This window comes from Centroberyx affinis, unplaced genomic scaffold, assembly GCF_046629955.1.
Source record: "Centroberyx affinis isolate AG114_WGS23_722 - 3 ecotype Tasmania unplaced genomic scaffold, CSIRO-AGI_Caff_v1 ptg002930l_1, whole genome shotgun sequence".
Classification (NCBI taxonomy): domain Eukaryota; kingdom Metazoa; phylum Chordata; class Actinopteri; order Beryciformes; family Berycidae; genus Centroberyx; species Centroberyx affinis.
In genome coordinates, this window is record NW_027281049.1 from 65,294 (window position 1) to 86,267 (window position 20,974).

Consider the following 20,974-nt stretch of genomic DNA (forward strand, 5'->3'; position numbering starts at 1 on the left):
AGGGAGGACGCCAGGCAGGGGTGGGAAGTCCGGTCCCCATTTCTTTTTTTCTTTTTCTTTTTTTTTTTTATGGCGGGGTGGAGTGGTGGAGCTTGAGCGGTGGTTCACCCCAGAGACCTCCCTCCCTCCCTGGGCTGGGAAACAAAAGGGGCTTTTTCTCTGAGGAGCACAGTGACGTGGGAGGCGGCTGTGAATGTGGGCCATGTGTCAGGACTGCTGCTGCTGCTGCTGCACTGTTTCTCTGCTGCCTGTGCAAACCTCCAGCCTTTTACTGTCTCTGGTTTTTGTTTTGTTTTGTATCACTGCTCCACTACAGCTGCTGGTTCAGAAGGTGCCATCGGGGAAACGAAAAAAAAGTCCCCTCATTAAGGACTGGCTGAGTAATTTGAGGACTGGTTGACACACTATACCCCAGGCTCAAATACCACACAAAGCATAATTGTGGGCTTAAACTTGCCTAAAAGGCCAACGTATTCTTGTAATGGACTAGATTATGCTGTCATCTGGAGTATCTGTATGCCTGCACAGTGAGGTCGTCTTTACGCTGTCACCGAGCTGCCTGCGGTGCCGCCTCTTTTCACTGGTTGAGCCTGGTCGGGGTAACGAGTTGAGAGGGAAGCGGGTAAACAGAACCCTTGTAAACGTGCTGCGCTGCAGACAGAGAGACCCGAGGGCCCCCCAACCTTTAATCAGCGGAGTGACAGAAGTGAAAGGAGGCTGTGTTCTGAGAAGAAGATAGGAGCACAACAGGAGGGGCATGCCATGGCGCTGTTCTGCAGCATGTCTGTCCAGGACCCCCACCAGCACTGACAAAACAGTGTGGGGGTCACTGTTGCATTGTTGTTGGGGGGGTTATGCACAGTGTTATGTGCTCTGATGAGAATTCGCACCATATTTAATTGAGCTGTTACTGACAATGTATACCCCACAGTGCTGATGGGGTCAGATTTGTCAGGTGTATTTATAGTACATAACATATTAGCGGTGTTGTAACTACAAAATGTTCTTCTGCATGGCAACAACTGAAAAGTTCTATTCAAATATGCCACATATCCAGTCAGAAAAAAATACAGTATACAGTACAGTAAGTTCATCAAATCCAATTGATCCTTATTGAATCCTTATTCTCTACAAAGCACCATCATTTTTTTTTATTTTGTGCTATTAATCATTTTGTAAGAGTAGCTGTCATGTTTTTTTTCATGTGGTGGAGCTCTTATTTTGGAACGAAACTCTTAAAATAAACACAATCAAATGTGTGTATGACATGAAACTGAATGTAGGCCCTGGTTCTTTCCTCATGTGGTCGGGGCAAACAGACACACTCCGCCAGAACCACCCGGCCACAAAACATTTCCAATTGAGCAAGTGGCTTTTCTCATGAAACTGAGGAGCTGTGTCAGCTGATTCCTGGATGCACACACTCTACCTTGAGCTCCACCGGAGGTCTACTGGATATTTGCCTCCATATACCTTGTGAGTAGGATGAGTCATTGAGCATGCACATTAAAAGTCACCGTATGGTTTTTGAAGATAGTTGCTGTGCAGAATCTCACACTTTTATGTTTTGATTGGCTCATGCAAGGCCAAACCTGAGATTAAGTGTGAAATTTTGCATGTTTTTTAAACTTCAGTCAGTGTTTTGTCTGAACAGCAACAGTCCGGAACCCAGAGGCAAGAGATGTGTCAAGGTCATACAAGCCTACCGTCAAATGGGGGTTAACTGACACATGCTCTGTTTGATTTACTGAGTTAAATCTAGGTGTCCCTTCAGCGAGGGGATTACTGGATCTAGTGTGTGAGCACTCGCTTTGAAAGGCTTGGCTTTTACAAAAGGCAATCGGACACCTCCATGGGAGAGAGCAACGCCCCGCCGTATTAGAGACGCAGCCTCAGATCTGAGGTCAGCTCAGCTCTGTTTCAGAGATAAGCCTTCCAACCTCCTGCAGACTGGTGTCTACGCTCCCTGGGACAGTTAGTATACACTACACGGTGACATATGACCGCCCCCTTCACCCAAATCGTACACACACGCTCAAGGATGACATCACGGGGTCACGCTTTGTGTCTGGGGAGACGAGTCTCCCAGGCTTCAGCGGACAGTTGAGTAGGGGGTCGTGTCCCTCGAGGGGCTCGTGACGCCCGCGACCATGTCAGGAGAGTACAGACCGCTCTCTGTATGAACTGAGACGCTTCTCAGATTGCTTGTAAAGACACTGAGGGAGAGGGAGGGAGAGAGAGGAGAGGAGAGGAGAGAAGAGGACAGGGAGGGAATTCGGGCCTCCAATCCAAACCCAAAGAGTTCTGAAGTCTCCTCCTCCCACTCCATAGAGCGTTGTCAAAGTGTTGTTGGCACAGCTGCCCACAAGGGAAGGAGAGTGATGAAATGCGGGGAAACCATGTGGCTTGGCGAGCGAGAGCAGGAGGCCTCCTCATGGACCATTGCTCCACACACAAAAGGGAGGGGACAAATAATGTGCTGCTATCAAAACAAGTGCGTGTTTCCACGGGTAACGGCGGAATCCGAGCTGCAGGTGCGTGCCGCCGTCTGGTCAGCTGATCCGCCGTTTCCTGTGGAACAGGAAGAGCCAAACGAGCGCAGATGAAAGCTCAAGGTAACACACAGCTGGCAGTTGTTAAGGTGGGTGAACGCAGGTGTGTTACAAGAGCAGCAGTGTGCGTGCCGTGTAAGAGGAGCCCAACGCAAACAGATGACATAAAAACATATATGAATGTTGGCTCGGAGACACACTGCAGCAGTGTGTATGCACTCTGCAGACTTGGAGAGCGATCTCCAGGGGCCCCATCTAAAAATGTTTGACTTTATCCTAGATTTCATTGTATAAACATTCCTACAAATAAAATAAAAACAAATTTAGGTTATATCTATGGAGTTCATACCATGAATAAAGCTCTAAATTAAGTTTAGTTTTGGATATATTGCAAAAATTTTAGAATTTGGATATTGGATTTTAGCATTGACATATTTTCTACATAAATCACAACTGTTATAAATGAGGCCCCAGGAGAGTGTTAGGGCTAGATGCTGGAGATTAGGCAGGACACATTTAACACAGAGCCACATTCTCCTGTTCCTCCTGAGAGACACACGCTACGGGCTCCGTGTCCCTGAGGTGTCAATCAGCATAAAATGGAAATGAGATCATCCACTTAATGACCTAAGGTTGGAGAGGGAGAAGAGGAAAGCAAGGGTGGGGATACTCTCACAGACAGAGAGAGTCATACTCGTGTTATGCTATGATTACAGCAGCAGATATTTAAAGATAAACATCTTGCTGAAGTGTGCCCCTACTCAATTCCACATATTGAGAATGACATTTCTGACATGAATGCCAATATTGGATCGTAAAGCTGAGAAATTATATATGGTCAGATACAGGAGTTCCCAACTACTGCATTGTATCTGAATACAGATGTTTAAATTTGCAGATAAAAGAAAAGCTGAGTAACACTAAATAGAACTGTGCGCACTTAGAGGAGGATATACTCAATGCATGTCAACAGTGAGGTTAACTGCGGTCATATAATAGTGAGTAAACAACAAAATTCTGATGCGAAAAAATGAAGTACAAAGGTCACAAACTCCCAGCAGGAGAATCACCAGAGCAAGAACAAGGGCTACAGTCAGCCGAGGACTGGACTCAATGTGAAGGCTGTCAATACTGGCCAGTAGCAGTGAGGTCATACATGTCCAGACATGTCCGCCAAAATGAGGTCATCTCTGTTATGTGAAAGGTAATCTTGCCTTCAGTCTACGGCCACAGTGAAGTAATCAATTTGCTGCACTCAAGGAGGAATAGATCACTGTTTACCTGTCATGAAGGGCCTCCAGAGGTAGACTGGCCCCAATTTATAACTTTGCTTGTGTGAAACGGGTGCATGTGTGTGTCAGACACCCAGTGATGATGAACCTGCTGAATGTGCACCTAGTGCTGAAAACTGTGGCCTGCATCCCTCAGCATTAGTGTCCTCACATAAACTGGAAAAAAACATGAAAAGTTCTGATTTAGCCAAGTGAATTCATTTAAGACCAGTCAACCACATGTTTAATATCTTAATACAACACTAATGGGCAACAACATAATGGACACATCACTGGGTCAAACAATGTGTAATCTGTTAGAATACTGGGTACCACTGTGATGAACAGCTGCTAGTACTTTGCCGTGTACATTAATATTTATTTCCCAATCAGAAATAGGAGTGGTGCTCTAAGGTTACGACCGGGCCCGGCTCAGACGGAGTTTCATAATACTTTGTAGCATTTCATTACCTTTAATTGCCCAATAACATTCATGCTTGTGCCAGCAAATGGTGAAGTGAACCAGAAAGACCTCAATAAATCACTTGGCAATGTTCTTTTGTTCTTGATGAATCTATTTGGTACGCTGAAACCTTGGGGGCACCGATGGAGAATCATTTGTTTTCTGCCCCAGTTCCAGAGGCCTCAACGACCCAACTGGCGTGGACTGGAGCCCAACAACCAATTTTTCTCCCCCTTCATTATTTGATTCAACTTCACCAGGGATATTGTGAATGCATTACACTTGCCTATAATTAGTAACAATTAAATTAACAATTAGTAATATAACAATTATATGACAATCCCGGGCTGAAGCTTACAGTGGAGTAGATGAAGGGAAGCAGTTGCAGATCTGTGATGCTACAGTCTGATGACAGAGAGCTCATTTGGTCTTTGTTTTCCGAGTGGGAAACATGAGCTCAAGGACCAGCATAAATCATCACACTCTGCTGGGTTCTGCCTTTATCGTCTCTCAGCCCCACTCACTTCCCATTCCCAGCGATCTGTTTTTGTAAAACAAAAGCTGCTCTGATATGAATTCCACTAAAAACCAGGGCCAAGGCTATATTTTCCTCAGCACGTTGAGACCTTGAGCTCTTGTAAAAACGTTCTGTGACAATGGCTCCAACAAAGATTTGGCAAAACAAATCAAAACAATGAGGAGAGAAATGTTTTTAACAGCTCAAAATTGCATTGTTCTCCTTTATTTCAATACTCTTCATGGTATTCAAAGTCAAATACACTAAGGACTCTCTCCACTACATTTATTAAGGTTGTGATGGTTTGTGTGAAGGGAGTGAGTGATGTTTTGACATACATATAATAGGCTGCCTATGACATTTAGTATAGGTTCACAATGCACTACAGCTACATTTTAGTTTGACTTCAAAGAGACTATGACTGAGAAGAAAGATGATATATACAGTAGCTCAGCATGGAGCTGACTGAGTGACAATTAAGGAGGGACTCCAAACACACATTACTTTTCCCTTCTGACTGTCAGTCAACCGGTTATAGGCATGTTAAGTAAACATGAGGTATTTTATCTATGCCAATCATCTACTGACAAATGCATAGTACAGCTCTACAGTGTTCAGGACTATTTCTTCTACCTTTCTCAAATGGCTCTATGTCTAGACTTGGGTAATAGTATTTTGCAAAAAAAATAAAATGTTTATGCTTTTTATAATCTGTTACTAGATGGGTGGGGTTTTCCATATGGACAATACAATAAGTGTCAATTTTTTAACAATTACAGAAATGTAAAACTCATTTTAGTATACTGCTCTGTTACCTGAATTGTCCTGATGCAGTTCACCCTATATTCATCTGGCACTTCAATTGTTTTCATTATTCATCTGGCACTTCAACTATTTGCAAACACTATTGGGCCCAAGTCTATGTCACTGGGTCCCACTCGGCCTCCCAGTGTCAGTGAACGTTGAGGATGAGGGGCTCCAGTGTGGTGTGGCTCCGGACTCCGCTGCCTTGCGCTCAGTGTCCCCTCTGACTCAGGATCATGTCCACAGCCTGGGCCAGGTTGTCTACAGTGCCATCGGCAGTCACTGTTGGGTGCCTCTCATCACTGGGCCTGCAGGAGGAAAAGCACGGGCATTCTTTAGGACGGGTCACATAGGAACAAATGGGAACAAACAGCAGCCACACAAGGCAGTAGACAAAGCAGCCTGATGCATTCAGACACATTAACCATACTGAAGACAGAAACCATCAGAAGGGATCAGGATGGGACAGTGTAAGATGGATCAGGATAGGACAAGATGGAACAGAATTGAACAGAATTGCACTACAGAATGGCTTGTTAACTTATGGGAAAAGTCTAACAAATTAATGGGGTCTAAATACATTCACTCAGAATGATTATAAGAGCTCACTTCAGATCAACAAAGAGTGAGCAATGCACTAAAACTGTTATGGCTTTCCAATGTAAATTTTTTCACTGTTGACATCTCCTCACTTAAGAGGTGTCTGTGCAGCTGCCTGCCAAATAGCTCCTGCAGTGCGGTGCATCTGTTTTCTGTCTCTGTCGCCAACCCTGTCACACACTGTTCCAGTGTTTTCTAATATGTCTGTAGGCAACTGAAACAGACCAACTGGGAACTTAAATGAGAATTGCTAATTCCAAAAATAGTGATACTAAAAATAGGACGAAAACGAGAATACTTTTGTGAACTAGGCTAAAAACAATCTGGTTTCAGCCTGGTTTCCCACATAGTGGAAAAGCTGTTACAGGCATCAGGCGGCAGTGCCTATCTCCCCCTGGCTGCTGCCATTGTTTGGCCCAGGCCCCAGTGATGGATGCAGATACGGCTGTTTAATCAGCTGGTAGGGGAAATGTGATCCATTTGGCACGGCACCAGGCCCAGGCCAGCATGCAGGACCCTCTTCCCCCCAATCAGATCAAAAGATGGAGACGCCTACTCCATTCATCTGCAGGACTGCCCAGGTCTCCTGCCCATTTATGAAGTGGCGCCTATAGATCCCCCCCGACCGGGCCCTGTGTGCCGCCTCTGTTCCCCAGTCACGGGCCGTGAGCGGGGCCTCTCCGAGACACAGGAGCTCCAGATGGGGAGGCTTTGTCTGGCCCTGGGCGTGCGGCACACAGCACCATTAATCCTGCCCTCTGAGAGCCTGCATGGGCCACGGCAAATATTTGTGAGCTGCCCGAGTGTAGAGAGGGAGAGAAAAGGTAGGGGGGTGAAGAGAGGCGGCGAGGTGCTGAATACTGAGGCGCTGGTGAATATGGAGGAGCTGTGCCATGTGTTTACGCATGTCTGTCAGCCACCAGCGTCGGGGTTATGTGAGCTGCTCCGCTAATGGTCAGGGTGTTATGTCTCCTGTGCTGGATTACTCCCGCACCCTTTTCTACCCGGGGACTGATTGAGTTCACACACACACACACACACACACACGCAAGATGGTCAGATGGCTATTGTGTTTCAAGCAGCAAAGCCAAGAGCGCCAACCACACCGTCTCCCTCTCTCTCCGACCTGATGCTCCTCTAAATCTGCCATGGCCTCTTCCTTTAGATATGCATGCATGCCTGTGCGTGTGTGTGTATGTGTATTCATTTTGCCGCTTTCCTCCCATTGCCATGAATAATGAAGGAGTAACCAGGTCAATGTGACCATGCAAAATTCAGCACAATGCAGCTAGTGTTACTGATGAGGTAATGTTCTGTGGCTCACGGCAGGTCCTCCAGGTCAATGCAATATCAATACACGTGAACAGATAGGCTCGGTCCCCAAGCCTGACTGACACAACACAGGCTCACTGTCTACACGCAGGGATGAAGTCAACTATGAGGTAAGGTGAGAAGCAGCCAAGAATTTAGTTCAACACAGCTGCCACCATGTTGAAAGACCTCACAACTTTAGCAGAAAGTTATGAGTAAATGATCATGGGTTTTAGGGGGGTGTGGGCAAAGGACTGGGGAAGCAATATGGAATTTTGAATGGACTTGGTTTCTGTTGGGGCGTCCGTCCTTTAGGTCATATGTATGGCTGTTAATCATGGGTTGGCTTTCATAGGATGAGACACTACCACTAAAGCCTTCTCATCCCAAACAATCACAAATCAGAAATTCCTGGTCTATCTGGTTGTTATTTCTGGAACAAGACTATCACCCAACAAATCATCTTGATCATTATGCAGTGTGCTCATAAAAACCAGCTACATACGCCCCTAATCCCCTACAAAGGCTACGATATGACAGTGGATTTAACAGTCGTGCCAACTGGCCTTGGGTAAGTGGGTGTGATGTATATACTGCTAAGGCAAGGGTTAGATTATAGTGGCTTAGGGAGTGTCATATGGGTAGATATATACTGTGATACACGGCTCTATAAAACGTGGGCATGCATTTTTATGAGGACAGACCGTGCCTCCTTTGAACGAGAGTGAATAGGAACGGCCCATACAGTCAATGTGTTTGTGTGTGCTAGTCAGCTGGGAGAGAGAGAGAGAGACAGAGAGAGAGAGAGAAAGAGAGAGACGTGTGGTGTGGGACAGAAAGAAGGGGGGCGGTGGTATTCAATAGTATGACTTCAGGGCAGCTCCACCTTTGTTTTCCTCAGTAAGTGATATATTCAGTCCATTGTCAAGGTAGCTGACCGCCGGGTGAAAGGCCTGACAGCCTTCACTTGGGTTATCTGTTAATGCTAAACACACACACACACACACACACACACACACACACACACACACAAAGGCACACACGCGCTCACACACACATATAAAAACAGACAGACACACAGAAGGAAGCAAAACTGTAACGCACTCTCCATTTCGATTTACAGTTCCCTCGACCTTTTCACCTTTGCTGAGTATGCTGTTTACTTGACACACCACAGCGATGGGACTACAGATAGAGCAGGTCATGATGGGGCCGGATGATAAGAAAACAGTTCAACCTGAGCCAGCAATACAATACACTTTTAGGTAACTTTGATTGGCAACACAGTCCGTTATGCGGGAGCTGGCTTGGCACTGTTGCTTTTCACACATAGCAACACCTTGTTTTCAGGAAACATTTGAATAGACTGTGTTTCACTTTGAATGCCTGTTGCTGAAAGTGTTGACCCAAAACATTGCTTCGTATATCATATAATGAATGCAATTTTTAAAAAAATGTAATATCTATATGTTTTTCCTTGTCTGTGCAGTATCCTGGCTTTGCTTTGGGGAATCACATTTATGAGGACCACGATGCTGAAAGGAAAAGAGTCCGCCTGCCAGGGAGAGACGGAAAAACACTCAACCCAGTATGTGTCGTAGAAGTGTGTTTTTCATACCAGGCCAGTGAAGGCACGTTTAGCCAAAACACCGCCTTTTCTCACACGCATGGGTGAACTTTGGCATGAAGCGTGAGATAGAGTCCAATGGGCACCAAGCAGACTGTATAACCATAACACGGGGGAAGGCGAACGCGGCCACGGCCCTTTATGTTCAGCCGAGCCTTGTGGGTGACACCAGATACGAACTAACATGAGACAAAGCTTTCTCTCCCTGCCTGCGGGGGAGAGGAGGTGTGGAACTGCGTGTGTGTGTGCTCTTCCTCCTCCTCCTCCGTGCCGGCGCAGGAGTCTTGGCCTCGAGGGTGAGAATGTGATCACAGTTTGACTTCTCTGTTGTAAATAAAAAGCCACGGGAGAGATTGATGGTGTATCAGGATCCTCGGAGAGAGAGGACGACCCCGGCCAGTTAAGATGTTCCAGACTGGTTTTATCATTATCCTCTTCTTCTCTCTTTCTCTCTCCGCCTGATATTAATAGAACCCATACAACAGCAATAACACCCATAAAATAGTACAGCAGCTGCAGCCTCTTGAGCAAAACAGCCCAATTGAACTAGAGGAACCACCATATTAGTGTGGATTAGATGCATGTTATGGCAACAACAACAGCAGATGCGAAGCCGGAGCCCTGCGTAGCCTCTAGCGAGTTTGCACCCATGCGGTAACCGTTATGGCTTTACTGTACAAAGGCTATATAATGTTGAGTCATGCCCGGCAAACAGCTGCGCAATGGTTTTCACACATTAGACTGATAACGGTTCTTTCCAATTGAGGAGGACACAAAGGGGGATTCCCCGGTAGCAGCGTTAAATAGAACCACTGGCTTTTTCCATCCCGTAGCTCTCTCTGAAAATCTCGTGTGAGCCTGAGTGGTGTGTGTGTGTGTCTGTGTGTGAGAGAGAGAGAGAGAGAGAGAGAGGGAGAGGTTGCACGCTGAACTGTCAAAACCACCTACTGGAAACTTTCTGTCCTTCCCGACCACAAACACATCCGAGGTTGAACGAACAGGAGGTAAAACCTAAGCGTGCACTTTCTGCCTCTCCAAGACATTGCACAGTTGCACTTAACACCGACTATTCCTCAGTTTATTCTCAGAAGACAAAATCCCCACAGAACTAAAACTTGTGTCATTATTATTTTTTTTTTTTACGGCTGTCCTCTCTGTGTTGCGCTCCTCTATATGCAGGGCCCCGTGTGACCCAGATCTAACCACTCTCTTTTCATCAGCATGTTATTAGCAGAGCTGCTGAAGAACTGCTGAGTGTGTGTGTGTGTGTGTGTGTGTCTGTGTGTGAGCATATGAGTTTTGTTTGTAAAGAAGTTAGTGCTAGGGGAATGCTGCTGAATCACCTACCTCCTGCAGAGAGTGCACATCTAAACATTTTGCACACAAATGCACATGTGCAACCAAGCTCTCTCACACACACACACACACACACACACACATACACACACACCATTAGGAGAGAAAAGGCTCCAGCAGAAACCAGGCAAGGGCCCAAGTCCCCCCAGCCCCCCAGCCAAGCAGCCTGCCTATTGGTAATTGCAGGAGGGATTGGATCCCTATTGAAACGGCTAAGGGCCTGTGTTCATGTATTTAAGAGGCAGTGCTATGTTTCAGCCTGCCATCTGTGGGCTTTAGCTCTCTGTTTCTCTTCCTTTACCCCTCTGACTCGCTCTCTTTCTTTCTCTTTCTCTCTCAGGGGTGGAAAAGTACCGTCGGAGGGGCTCGGTGGCGCAGGCCCGCGCTGCTCCTTTGTCTCGCCGTGGGAGTCTGGTCTCACTGTGAAAAAAGCCCCCGTTAATTATTAATATCTCATTGACTTATAACGCACGGCAGGCTTTAGAGGAGCCTGCAGGCGGGGGGAAGCTGTCACCCCGCAGCGGTGAGGGATGGCAGGCCAGGCTCGGGGCACCCAGAGGAGCCTCGTCAAGCTCTTTAACCTCTCCGCGCAGTTAATGCCACATCCATCTCCGATCTGTGCTGGGTCAGCGTCACGTCCTTATCAGAAGTTAGGTTTGATCACAGTTACATATGATACAAATTAAAGGTTCAAGAAGAAAAAAAGAAAGACACTGCTGATACAGAGAACTAGTCTATTTACTGTTTGCTACTTTAGTTCTTTAACTTTGTTGTCCCTTGCTTTATTATTAGTGTACTAGACAACATTTTGAAGGCCTAAAATATAAAAATATGAATGTAGGAAGAGAGATAGAGAGAGACTGAGGAAATAAAGAGAAGGCGGTGTTGGGTCTGAAGCTGATAATAGAGCGCCGGCTGGATGAGGGAGTCATTCCCAGAATTGATTGTGTTTATATTCAGCACAAAGCTGCCGATTCCGATCCATGGGTACGGCATGAAAACACAGATGAGACTGTATGTAAGTTAATTAGTGGGACTGTATGGAGATGGGATCAATGATGCCCTTGACCACCACTCTCAATGTTATCTCTAGCCTATATGTTCATGGTGAAGAATGAGGCTAATTGCTTTATCTTATGAGCAGACATCTGGACTAGCTGTGGCACATATGAGATCAGAGAGAAGGAAATGAACCTTATCTCCTCTTCTCACAAACACATTTGAAAGTCTACTCATTTTTGCCAAGACTTCAATTGCTGCAGCCTTGAGGCGCTACAACATACAGAGATGTTAAACCAAGGACATACTCTCCTCTGGAACCAAAGTGATAATGTGGGCGCATATAGGCCGAGAGCAAATTCAAGGAGAGACAGAGAGAGAGAGGGATCCAACCAACAAAACCCAGCTTTCATCTGGTAAAAACGAGGGAAATCCAGACGTGGAAATAAAAGCCTTGTGCGACAAGCATTTCCCTTGACTATTCAAATATCCTGCCTAGACCCAGCTGTTGACTGACAAAAGAGATGGTGAGAACGGCAAGAGGATGGTCAGATGGACAGGACTGAACAGAGGGGTGATGCAAGAGAGAGATGAGGCAGGTGAAAAGATGGATGATGGATGGAGAGACTGTTTGGATGAAAGACGGATGAATTGGATGGATAAAAAGCAATGCAGTGAGGCTTGTGGCATCCCTCTACTGCCCTGAAGCTGCAGCCCTCTGCCTTGGGGACAGTGACATACCAGACTGTCTGTTTACTCAGTCTGTCTGTTTGCTGCAGCACTAACAAAACCCAGCTTGGTCACAATGCTCTTATTTTGGGTTCTTCTGATGCTCCGGGAGGAATTGGAAACAAAAAAGGCTGCCTGTGGTTCCTGTTTCAGTTCAAAGGCCATATTTCGGACATTGCACGGTTCCCTGGCCTGGTGTGAAGGGTCTCTGGGGTGAAGCCGAGGCAGGCAGACCTCACTGACACATTCAGAAATAGCTGTCGGGCTTACAGGCAGGCTGTAGCCCACGGCCACAGCAGCCGAGGGAGAAAACAGAGTGAAATGAGATAACTTCGCTTCCTTCCCACACAGACAAAACTAATGTGTCAACAGCGGTTAACAGGACAGGGCGTGGGACTACGCTCTTGTACTAGACACTATAACATGCCCAGGTTTCTCATCTGGAGAGAGAGAGCAGCATTTCAGAAAAGGTCAAGACGAAGTAAAGCACACGCTGAACCTGTGAGTGCTTAGAACTGAAAAGAGCTTCTCCCTAAAACACTTTTTAATATCTCAGTCAGGCCTAACCTGCGCAGGCGTAACCGCAAATTAAATCCAGTTCAACAGGAGTGTGCTCCAACAAGACAACAGCGAAAGCCATAATCACAACATAAAGGGATTTCATAATTGTCTGGGTCATAAATAGTTACAAAACAAGGCCTTGAAACACCAGTGCGTCAAATACATTCCAGACTATCACTCCCTGTCTGACGGGCACACACCTGAAACCGTGTATATTATCATAGCCACTGGGGCTACAGGACACCGGTGGAAGGCTGAAAGATAAGCTAGGCTGAAATACAGTATGTACCGAGAGCCATCCCAGGGGCAGCGCTCGGCTTGTAAAGGAGATTAAGCTACAACCACAGCCAACAGAGCATGCACAGAATACATGGCCTCCCTGTCAAGGTTCAGTGTCACAGATCTCCAAAGGACAAAGCCAATCCATAAACCTAACACTACAGCGGTGCGTTCACGCCAACCGGTGTCTGTTTGGTGCAAAAGAACGGCGATATACTGATTCGGTTGTTTGTGTCAGAAAGGGAGAGCATCACCTTTCCTCACACACAGAGATAGATAATGCAGAGAAATGCTCACACTCTTCCGTGAAGCAACTACTCCAGGGGGCAAAATTGTATACACATCTCGATATAATGGCACACTAGTCCAAGCAAATGGCTTGTTTGCAGCTTTCAGAAGCAGGGAATAGGGCCTGTGGTGACTTGAGCAATGAGAAAATAATTAAACCTGCAAAAAATATTCTGCTTTGACACAATATTGTGGCAGCAATTAAAGCTTTATTACACAAATCAAGACCAACATGACATTATGTTAAGCTGAGACCCTTTCACTGAGGGAGTTGTCTGTCGCCTCCCTTCGAATCTGTTTTCTCAGTTGGATGGGACATTTGCTTTCCTAATGAGCTGTCCTTCCTCCTATGCGCTATACTGATAGCGGCTTTATTTGCATGGCTTCATTACAGGGAACTGCTCAGGATATCCCCACTTATCACAGGCTGCATACACAGCATGTCACTCTTAGCATTTTTGAGAAATGCTCTGCACTATCCAGTCCCACTGACTGTTAACTTTAAAGACGACTTAACAGGTCGCATAAGTGGTCTTCAATACGCCATCAAACCACATCCTTTTGCTTGAATGTATCTTTCATTTCACATCCGTCACACAGACCCGCTGATTCTGACGACTCTCTGATTGCATGAGTAGCAGTTACAGCGATGGCGGGGTATTTGCATACCGACCATCTGGTGAGAGCTGTGTGTTCTAACTGATGTTAGTGTATGTGTGTGTGTGGATGTGTTTGTGCACGCGTGCAGCAGCTAAATTGACAAGGTGTGTGCTAACCGCTGCACTTTACACTGCATGCTTACACAGGCCAGTTCACAGCACAGTCATGGGAAAAAACCCACACAGCTCCGAAGAATCAATGCATCACCAGTCGTTGCAGCTGGTGTGCCAGTGTCCCTGCAGGCCTGGTTTTGCAACAGTAATCTGGTAAATGTTTGTTTTTCTCAACTGTGTGAGCTTAGATAGGCAGTGCGACCCAGCCACGCCATAGAGAGATATTGGAGGAAGGTTAATCTGCTTGGTGATCACATGGCTGCTGACCCGTGAGGAAGGGTCACTTCCTGTTGCGTCCCTGAGTGCGGGCTGCAGACAGAAAGGGCATGAACCAGGGTGGGGTTTCAGCAAGCCAGTTCACAGTTTGTCCCATCGGGGACTAGTTGCCTCCGGAGAGGTTTTTTCTGGCTTGGACTGCTTGGAAAACAACGTTCCAACATTCACGTTAGCAGTGAAGCATGGGCCACAGGGAGAGGTTTACACAGTAAAGCATTTTGAAGATGGTTGCTGCTGTGTGGAAATGTTTGCTGTGCACTCTCTGCCAGAGTCTAACAGGAATCCAGCAAGAACTTCCTCTAACTCTCTGGCCCTCACTCCAAGAGATAACAGCAATGAAAGGTTTACTGGCTAAGCCTAACAGAATTACAGGAACTTAAGAAAAAACCTATCAATATTGTGTTGGTATCTGAAACACCACAGTATATTCTCCTCTACAGAATCATGTAAATGTCAATAGTGAGGCTGTATCCTAAAATCAAAAGCTTGAAATTCAACTCCTTTGATCATCACAGAGGGAGATATATTTTCATGGAAGAAGACAGCATTTAAGACCAAAAGGTTCAGAAACCATTCCCTTCGGCTAGTAACAGCAATTAAACTGATTTACAAAAAGTGCATGGAGGGACAGTGTGCTGTGAACCTGCTTTCATGAAGCTTCAAAGCTAGCCTGCTCTGTGCCAATGCGGTTCCTTGAAGATAAGAGGACAGAGACAAGAACAGGGGGCCAGTCCCTCCTCAGCTCGCAGACCTTTCATGGGAGGAGATGACTATTTAAAAAGACAGCATACATGAGTGAGCACCAGGGCAGAAAGAACTAGGGCAGCATCCTGGTAATTTGACTGCGCTGCCAGCATCATACACTGGTAACAATTTAACCACGAAGATAAAGAAGTGTGGTGCCGTGACAAGCGTTCAACACACAGCTCCACAGTTGAAAGGGTGAGCGAGGATTGGAGCAGAGGGTAGGCAGATTGTTCCCATGCCGCTGATTAACATCAGCAGTCGGAGCTCCAAACTGCCAGTCTCATTTCCAAGCTCTTTCTGGTGTAGTAGGCCCCCGTACACAAACCTGTTCTACATTAAAGAGCAAAGGGTTCTCCAGCTCCCCCGAGGGAACTGCGCTTCGGTTCGCTCATTATTTTAGAACAGGGAAAGTTGACTGCAAGCAGAACAATCTCCATCAGCTATAGAGCTCCACCCGCCCATTACAAGGCCTCCATAGTGTCTAAACAGCCATTATCTGTAGGCCCGCTGATGCCACTTTTCCTGGCCCAGCCCTCAAGTGACTCTAATCTCCTGGATCCATCACGATAACATAACATGCATACACATGTACTGTGCATTAGATGAGCGAGTACAAGGAGCATTAGTGTGCATAATCCTCTGAGAATTCTTACATGATTAGGACAACAGGCATCCATTTAGCCTGGTTTGACATCCTCAGACACTGTACATTTTCAGCTCGCTGTAACAGCATAACTATAAAATCAAATTACGTTACATTATCTAAATGTGAACACGCATTATGTGCCGTCTGATTAAACCAAAGCATATTCTTTGACACTTTCATTCTGGAGCGACCCACAGAAAGATAGCCTACAGCTTGTCAATGAACACAAATGATAAAAATGAACAGCTTGAGTGCCATGTCCAATGCATGAGCACGTCTGAATTTGCTGAAAAGCATTCCAACTGAAGTTTGTGGAGATTTACCTACTGTAGATTTATTTGTTCCAATGAGAGTTGGCTGTGCAGATGGTAAGAGAGGAGCCAGTGAGAGCGTACACATTGTGAAAACAACTCTCCCATCTGATAGATCGAAATAAGGCTTAAAGAATTTCATGTCTTATGTGGTGTTTTACTGCTAACACTGTGGCGAGTCAAAAGCCTTTTAATATCGGCTGATATGATTAGATTTGTCTGCGATTTGTATCTCTCTCCCTTCCTGTGTTGTCACTGGGCCTGGGTATTTGCAGCAGTCTTTTCCCCGAGCCTGTGGGGAACTGGAGGCCTGCGCAGCATCTGGTTGACTTGGAAACAGCTGTGTTTTCACAGATCTGACTGAGGTTTATAGCTGCTCTCAGCTAGCCCGGGTTCACTGGGCCTGTTTGGCTAAACAATGTTAAATCTCACGTCTCCCCCTCACTCACAGGCTCACAGAGACACTGTTACTGTCATCGTGTCCATCTGTGTTCTCAGGAAATGTACATAGTCTATCAAGATAACAGATCATTTTAGATGCCACAAATCTAAATTTGACGGAGAACATTGCTTAACCTATGCTTTAAGAGTGAATCCATAGCAGAGAAAGCCATAAATCTGCACATCCAAAACTAAGTAACATCTGTAATGACTGACTCATGAACACAATGCATCAGTTATTCAAAGCATTTAGGCAGGTAATACATGTTGATTCATAACATTTGTGTAATCAACGTCTAATATCAAAGGCTCTTTGTTTTGGTGCAATTTGGTAATCTTGTGTTGTCATAACAAGTTTCATGGGATGAGACACTAAAGGCCTAAGGGACTAAAACATTCACAAATGGAACAAGTTACAATACATCATTCAAGTTCAACCCCTTGAATGTGGTTCTGCAATAGTACTTAGGGCTTGCTGAATGAAAACACCGCAGCATCATTTTACATTAACTGAAAAATGGAGTAATAGTAAACACTTTTGCAGTAACTTTTTTATGCGCTGGTGCCTATGCTATGTGTGTATGCACCACACAAACTCCACGCACCAATCAGTCCATAAATCTAGACCACCAGAGCTGTAACGCAACACTACATGTAACACAATATTGATTCCACATATGTTCTTATGTGGGATGCAGCCCACTACTCCCACTGCTTGCTCTCTTCTCCCAGAAATCCATGGGGGAGCAGTAACATGATTTAATCTGGTTTATCTTGTGTGTTAAGTTGAGCATCTTAGACACTGCTCAGGGTGTTTCCCATGCACACTGGGACAGGCCGGGGCTGAACTGAGCCAGCGGGGAGGCGACTGTGATGTCATCTGAAGCAGATGGCCGCTGCTCAGTCCGCTGAGGTTCTGCATTGGACAAAGTTCTGTCTCCTACACTTCTGCTGACCAAGACAAAGCTTACTGTTGGCTCCCAAATGCATGGACTGATATGCAGAACCACAGGTCACACGCATATTCTCCCATTCTCTCAAACACACACGCCAGGGACATACAGGTCATACACACACACACACACACACACACACACACACACAGACAGTGGCTAGGTTTTACAGCGTGCAGTGGGCTAGTGTGCTCTCAGTGACAGGATTAGAGCTGAGTGATGCTCAGGCGGATTACTCAGCATTCTGCGGTCACATGACCCAGACCTGCATGCCGGCCCGCAGCAATGGAGCAGGTCATCTAGCATGGTACACTATTTACAGTAGGACTAATGGGTGCTTCCCAGCCAAATCCAATGGTAGCAGTATTATGCAAGAGTGGTTGGAACTATGAGCGGGGAAAAATGAAAAGTAATTATCTAGACCAACACAGAATAGACTGGCACCAAATAATCTGACGCTACCTCAATGTGTCAATTACAAATCTTCAGGAGTTCATCCCAGATCCAAATATCTCTGAAGTGCGCATATAAAATTTTGTGCTAACGCAGTATTACGTAAAAGAAAAACCAATAAAAACACCACTTATGGCCATGAACATACATTATACAGCAATATAGCATATAGTTCCCTTAACAGCATCCCCTCCTACTCTCAGTCCCTGTTCTCTTTCCTTCCAGCCATAAGCAGAACATATTTCTTCCTAAATAATTGACCATATGTTTCTGTAGTTACACCATCAGAAGGGCACCCCAGTAATCTCCAGAGTCAGGGCCATAAATCCTTCTGTGACTATGGCCTTGCGGGCGACCGGCATTCAACATGTGGATAGAATAAAGCTATTTTCGGTGTATTCTCAATCAAATAAACAAAGCTGGTAGACTGAGGAATGAGCTGGTTGGTTCACAGGAAGCCTGTGTGTGTTATGGAGGAAACTTTGATTCACAAGCATGTTGTAAGGGCGTCCTCTTGTGGTCACTACTTGAATTGGTTTTCTCTCTGAATGTAACATAAAAAAAATATTCTCATATACTTCAGAATATGTTTAGAGATACGTTTCACGCAATAGAAAAATTAGCAAAAAAATGAATTAGTACATTTTCTTCCTATGTGCTGTTGAGAGCGCATTGTATCTGCAAGTATATCCAAAATATACTTTGGCCACTCAAAATATATTTTGAATAGATGCCATCTATCTGTACAAATGCATTTTTGGCCAGTTGCTTGATATTTTGGATCATATCTCTAAACATATTAAGTATATGTTGAAATGTGTATTTTCTTTGGTTTCCAACACATTTTCAATAATAATGACTTTTCACTATTTCATCTTGATCAAGATTTGTCAGTGTCTACACTGAAATATTAAATGTTTTCATTAAATAGTTGATTTAAATGTTCCAAGTATTGCTTTGCTTAGCTATCCTTTGGCACTTCCACACAGCAGATTTGTTATTTGGACTATTATTCCTTCAAAAAGGTACAACAGCCAAGCCATTTACAAAAAATTTGGATATGCACTATTTTGCATAACCCTACCAGGCTTGAGAACACATTTTCCAAATTCCATGACTAGGAACCCTATTTTATTTTATTTATGTGATACTTTAAATTGTATGTAATATCACCACTGACCTGTATTTGCCGGTCCTGACTTGCACACCTTTCATTCCACAGTGTTGGGCCCCACCCACATCATTCACCAGATCATCTCCAATCATCAGTGCCTGCAAGGGAGGGGGGAGAGAAAGGAAGAGAGCGAAAACATTACACTCCCCTAAAGCCTGGCTACAAGCCTGTAGTCTGGATACATGTCATTGTTTGGTACCTCATGTGGTTGAATCCCCATGTCATTGAGAACACTCTGGAAGAAAACTGAGGCTGGCTTTCCTATTACCTCAGCCTCCACATCGCAGGCATACTGCAGGGAACAAAAGGTTAACGATAATTATTCAGTAATGATTCAGTTGTATGCAGTCGCTGCTATCAATTCTCAATTCATGTGTCAATGCAAATTAAGCACCCACCTCCAGAGCCTTCATGTAAACCCCTACATCCAGTTTCAAACCATCTGTCTCCTTATAGTACCTCCTATGAAGAGAGTAGCCACAAACGTTTAATTGTATGGTGTAATTATTATTGACTTGAGAGACATAGGGAACACCCTCTTACCCTTTGCCCAGAGAGAACAGCACTGGCTTCTCCAGGCCTATAAGCACCCTGAAGGCCTCGTTCAGGTTATGGTAGGAGAAATTATCGGCCGCGTCTGCTATGACCACACAGTTTGGGCTGGTCTTGTCAACGCTGTCGAACTCGGGGACGAGTCCTGCAGCAAAGCAAGCACACTGTTCACAGTCTAACACTGTAAAGTGTCACAGTAGAGACCATATTTAGCTCCAAAATGGCTGTCTCATACAGATTTTGGATATCTGGATGACAATTTTGCAGATATTTTACATTTGACATTTGCATGTATTTACATCTGTAATTCAACTGTATAACTGTAGCTGCACAATGTACAGAGTCAAATGGTGATCTGTGGCCATACTTGGTGGGGTCAGAGAACATACTGGGGCCCCTACAGTGATAATCTGGGCATGTTTAGGTGCTAACAATTTTCAAAAGTTCTTGTTATCTGAGTCTACCAGCAGCAAGAAGCACTACCATCATAGACCAGCAGGTGAGGCCGCAAACCCCTCTCCTTGAGGACAGCTACGGCTGCCGGGGCTGGAGAGAACACCTCAGACACTGAGATGTCAAAGCCCATTCTCTGGAGCTTGGCCACAAACTTCTCCCTGGTGGCCTGGGTCTCATTGGTGCAGAAGCGCAGCTGTAGGTCAGACGCCTTGAGCCTGGAAAGAGTCACAATATGGTTAAGGACGGAGCAGCGAGTTTCTGCCAATATGGTGAAACTGTGAGACACAGACAGAAGTGTCACACAGACAGTTCAAATGTCCCTCCGAAACAAACACGCACACACACACACACACACACACACACACACACACACACACACACACACGTCTTATCAAACTTGCCCTAACATGCCCAAACCTGCAACTACTGTAGGCTTGACCCTTACACTAACAACTGCCATTATCCGTGTCAACAAAGCAGAGCACCTATAAGCTTTGACAGTCAGGTCAACTAGACGTAATATCGATAACAAAGTGTTAAACGACTCGCTAACGACTCACCTTTTCACTGCTTCAACCGAGCCAGGAATGGGAACCCCGCCGCCCTCTCCGCTGTCATATAAAACGCCACACATGTCTAAAATGACACCTTTCAAACTCTTTGCAGAATCTGCCCAGCTTGTGTCGGCCATGACGAAATATTTTGCTCAAAGCGCATGCGCAAAATGATGAGACATGTTTGGAAGTTTGGACCATAGATGCATAACGGGTTTACTAATGTACAGTCTATGGTTTGGACATGAACTAGATCAGTGCTGCCGGTTAATATTGGCCTC

General features: G+C 45.4%; 1 protein-coding gene across 1 annotated transcript; it reads right to left on the reverse strand.

Moving 5' to 3' along the window:
* Positions 1-4,096: 4,096 nt before the first annotated feature.
* lhpp (phospholysine phosphohistidine inorganic pyrophosphate phosphatase) lies at positions 4,097-20,830 on the reverse strand. The gene is made up of 7 exons (XM_071536720.1): positions 20,700-20,830; positions 20,167-20,354; positions 19,675-19,828; positions 19,530-19,593; positions 19,331-19,423; positions 19,138-19,229; positions 4,097-5,915 (listed from the first exon to the last, which is right to left on the reverse strand). Exons 1-7 carry the CDS (start codon positions 20,828-20,830, stop codon positions 5,819-5,821), a joined length of 819 nt encoding a protein of 272 aa, XP_071392821.1. The 3' UTR covers positions 4,097-5,818.
* Positions 20,831-20,974: the final 144 nt, after the last annotated feature.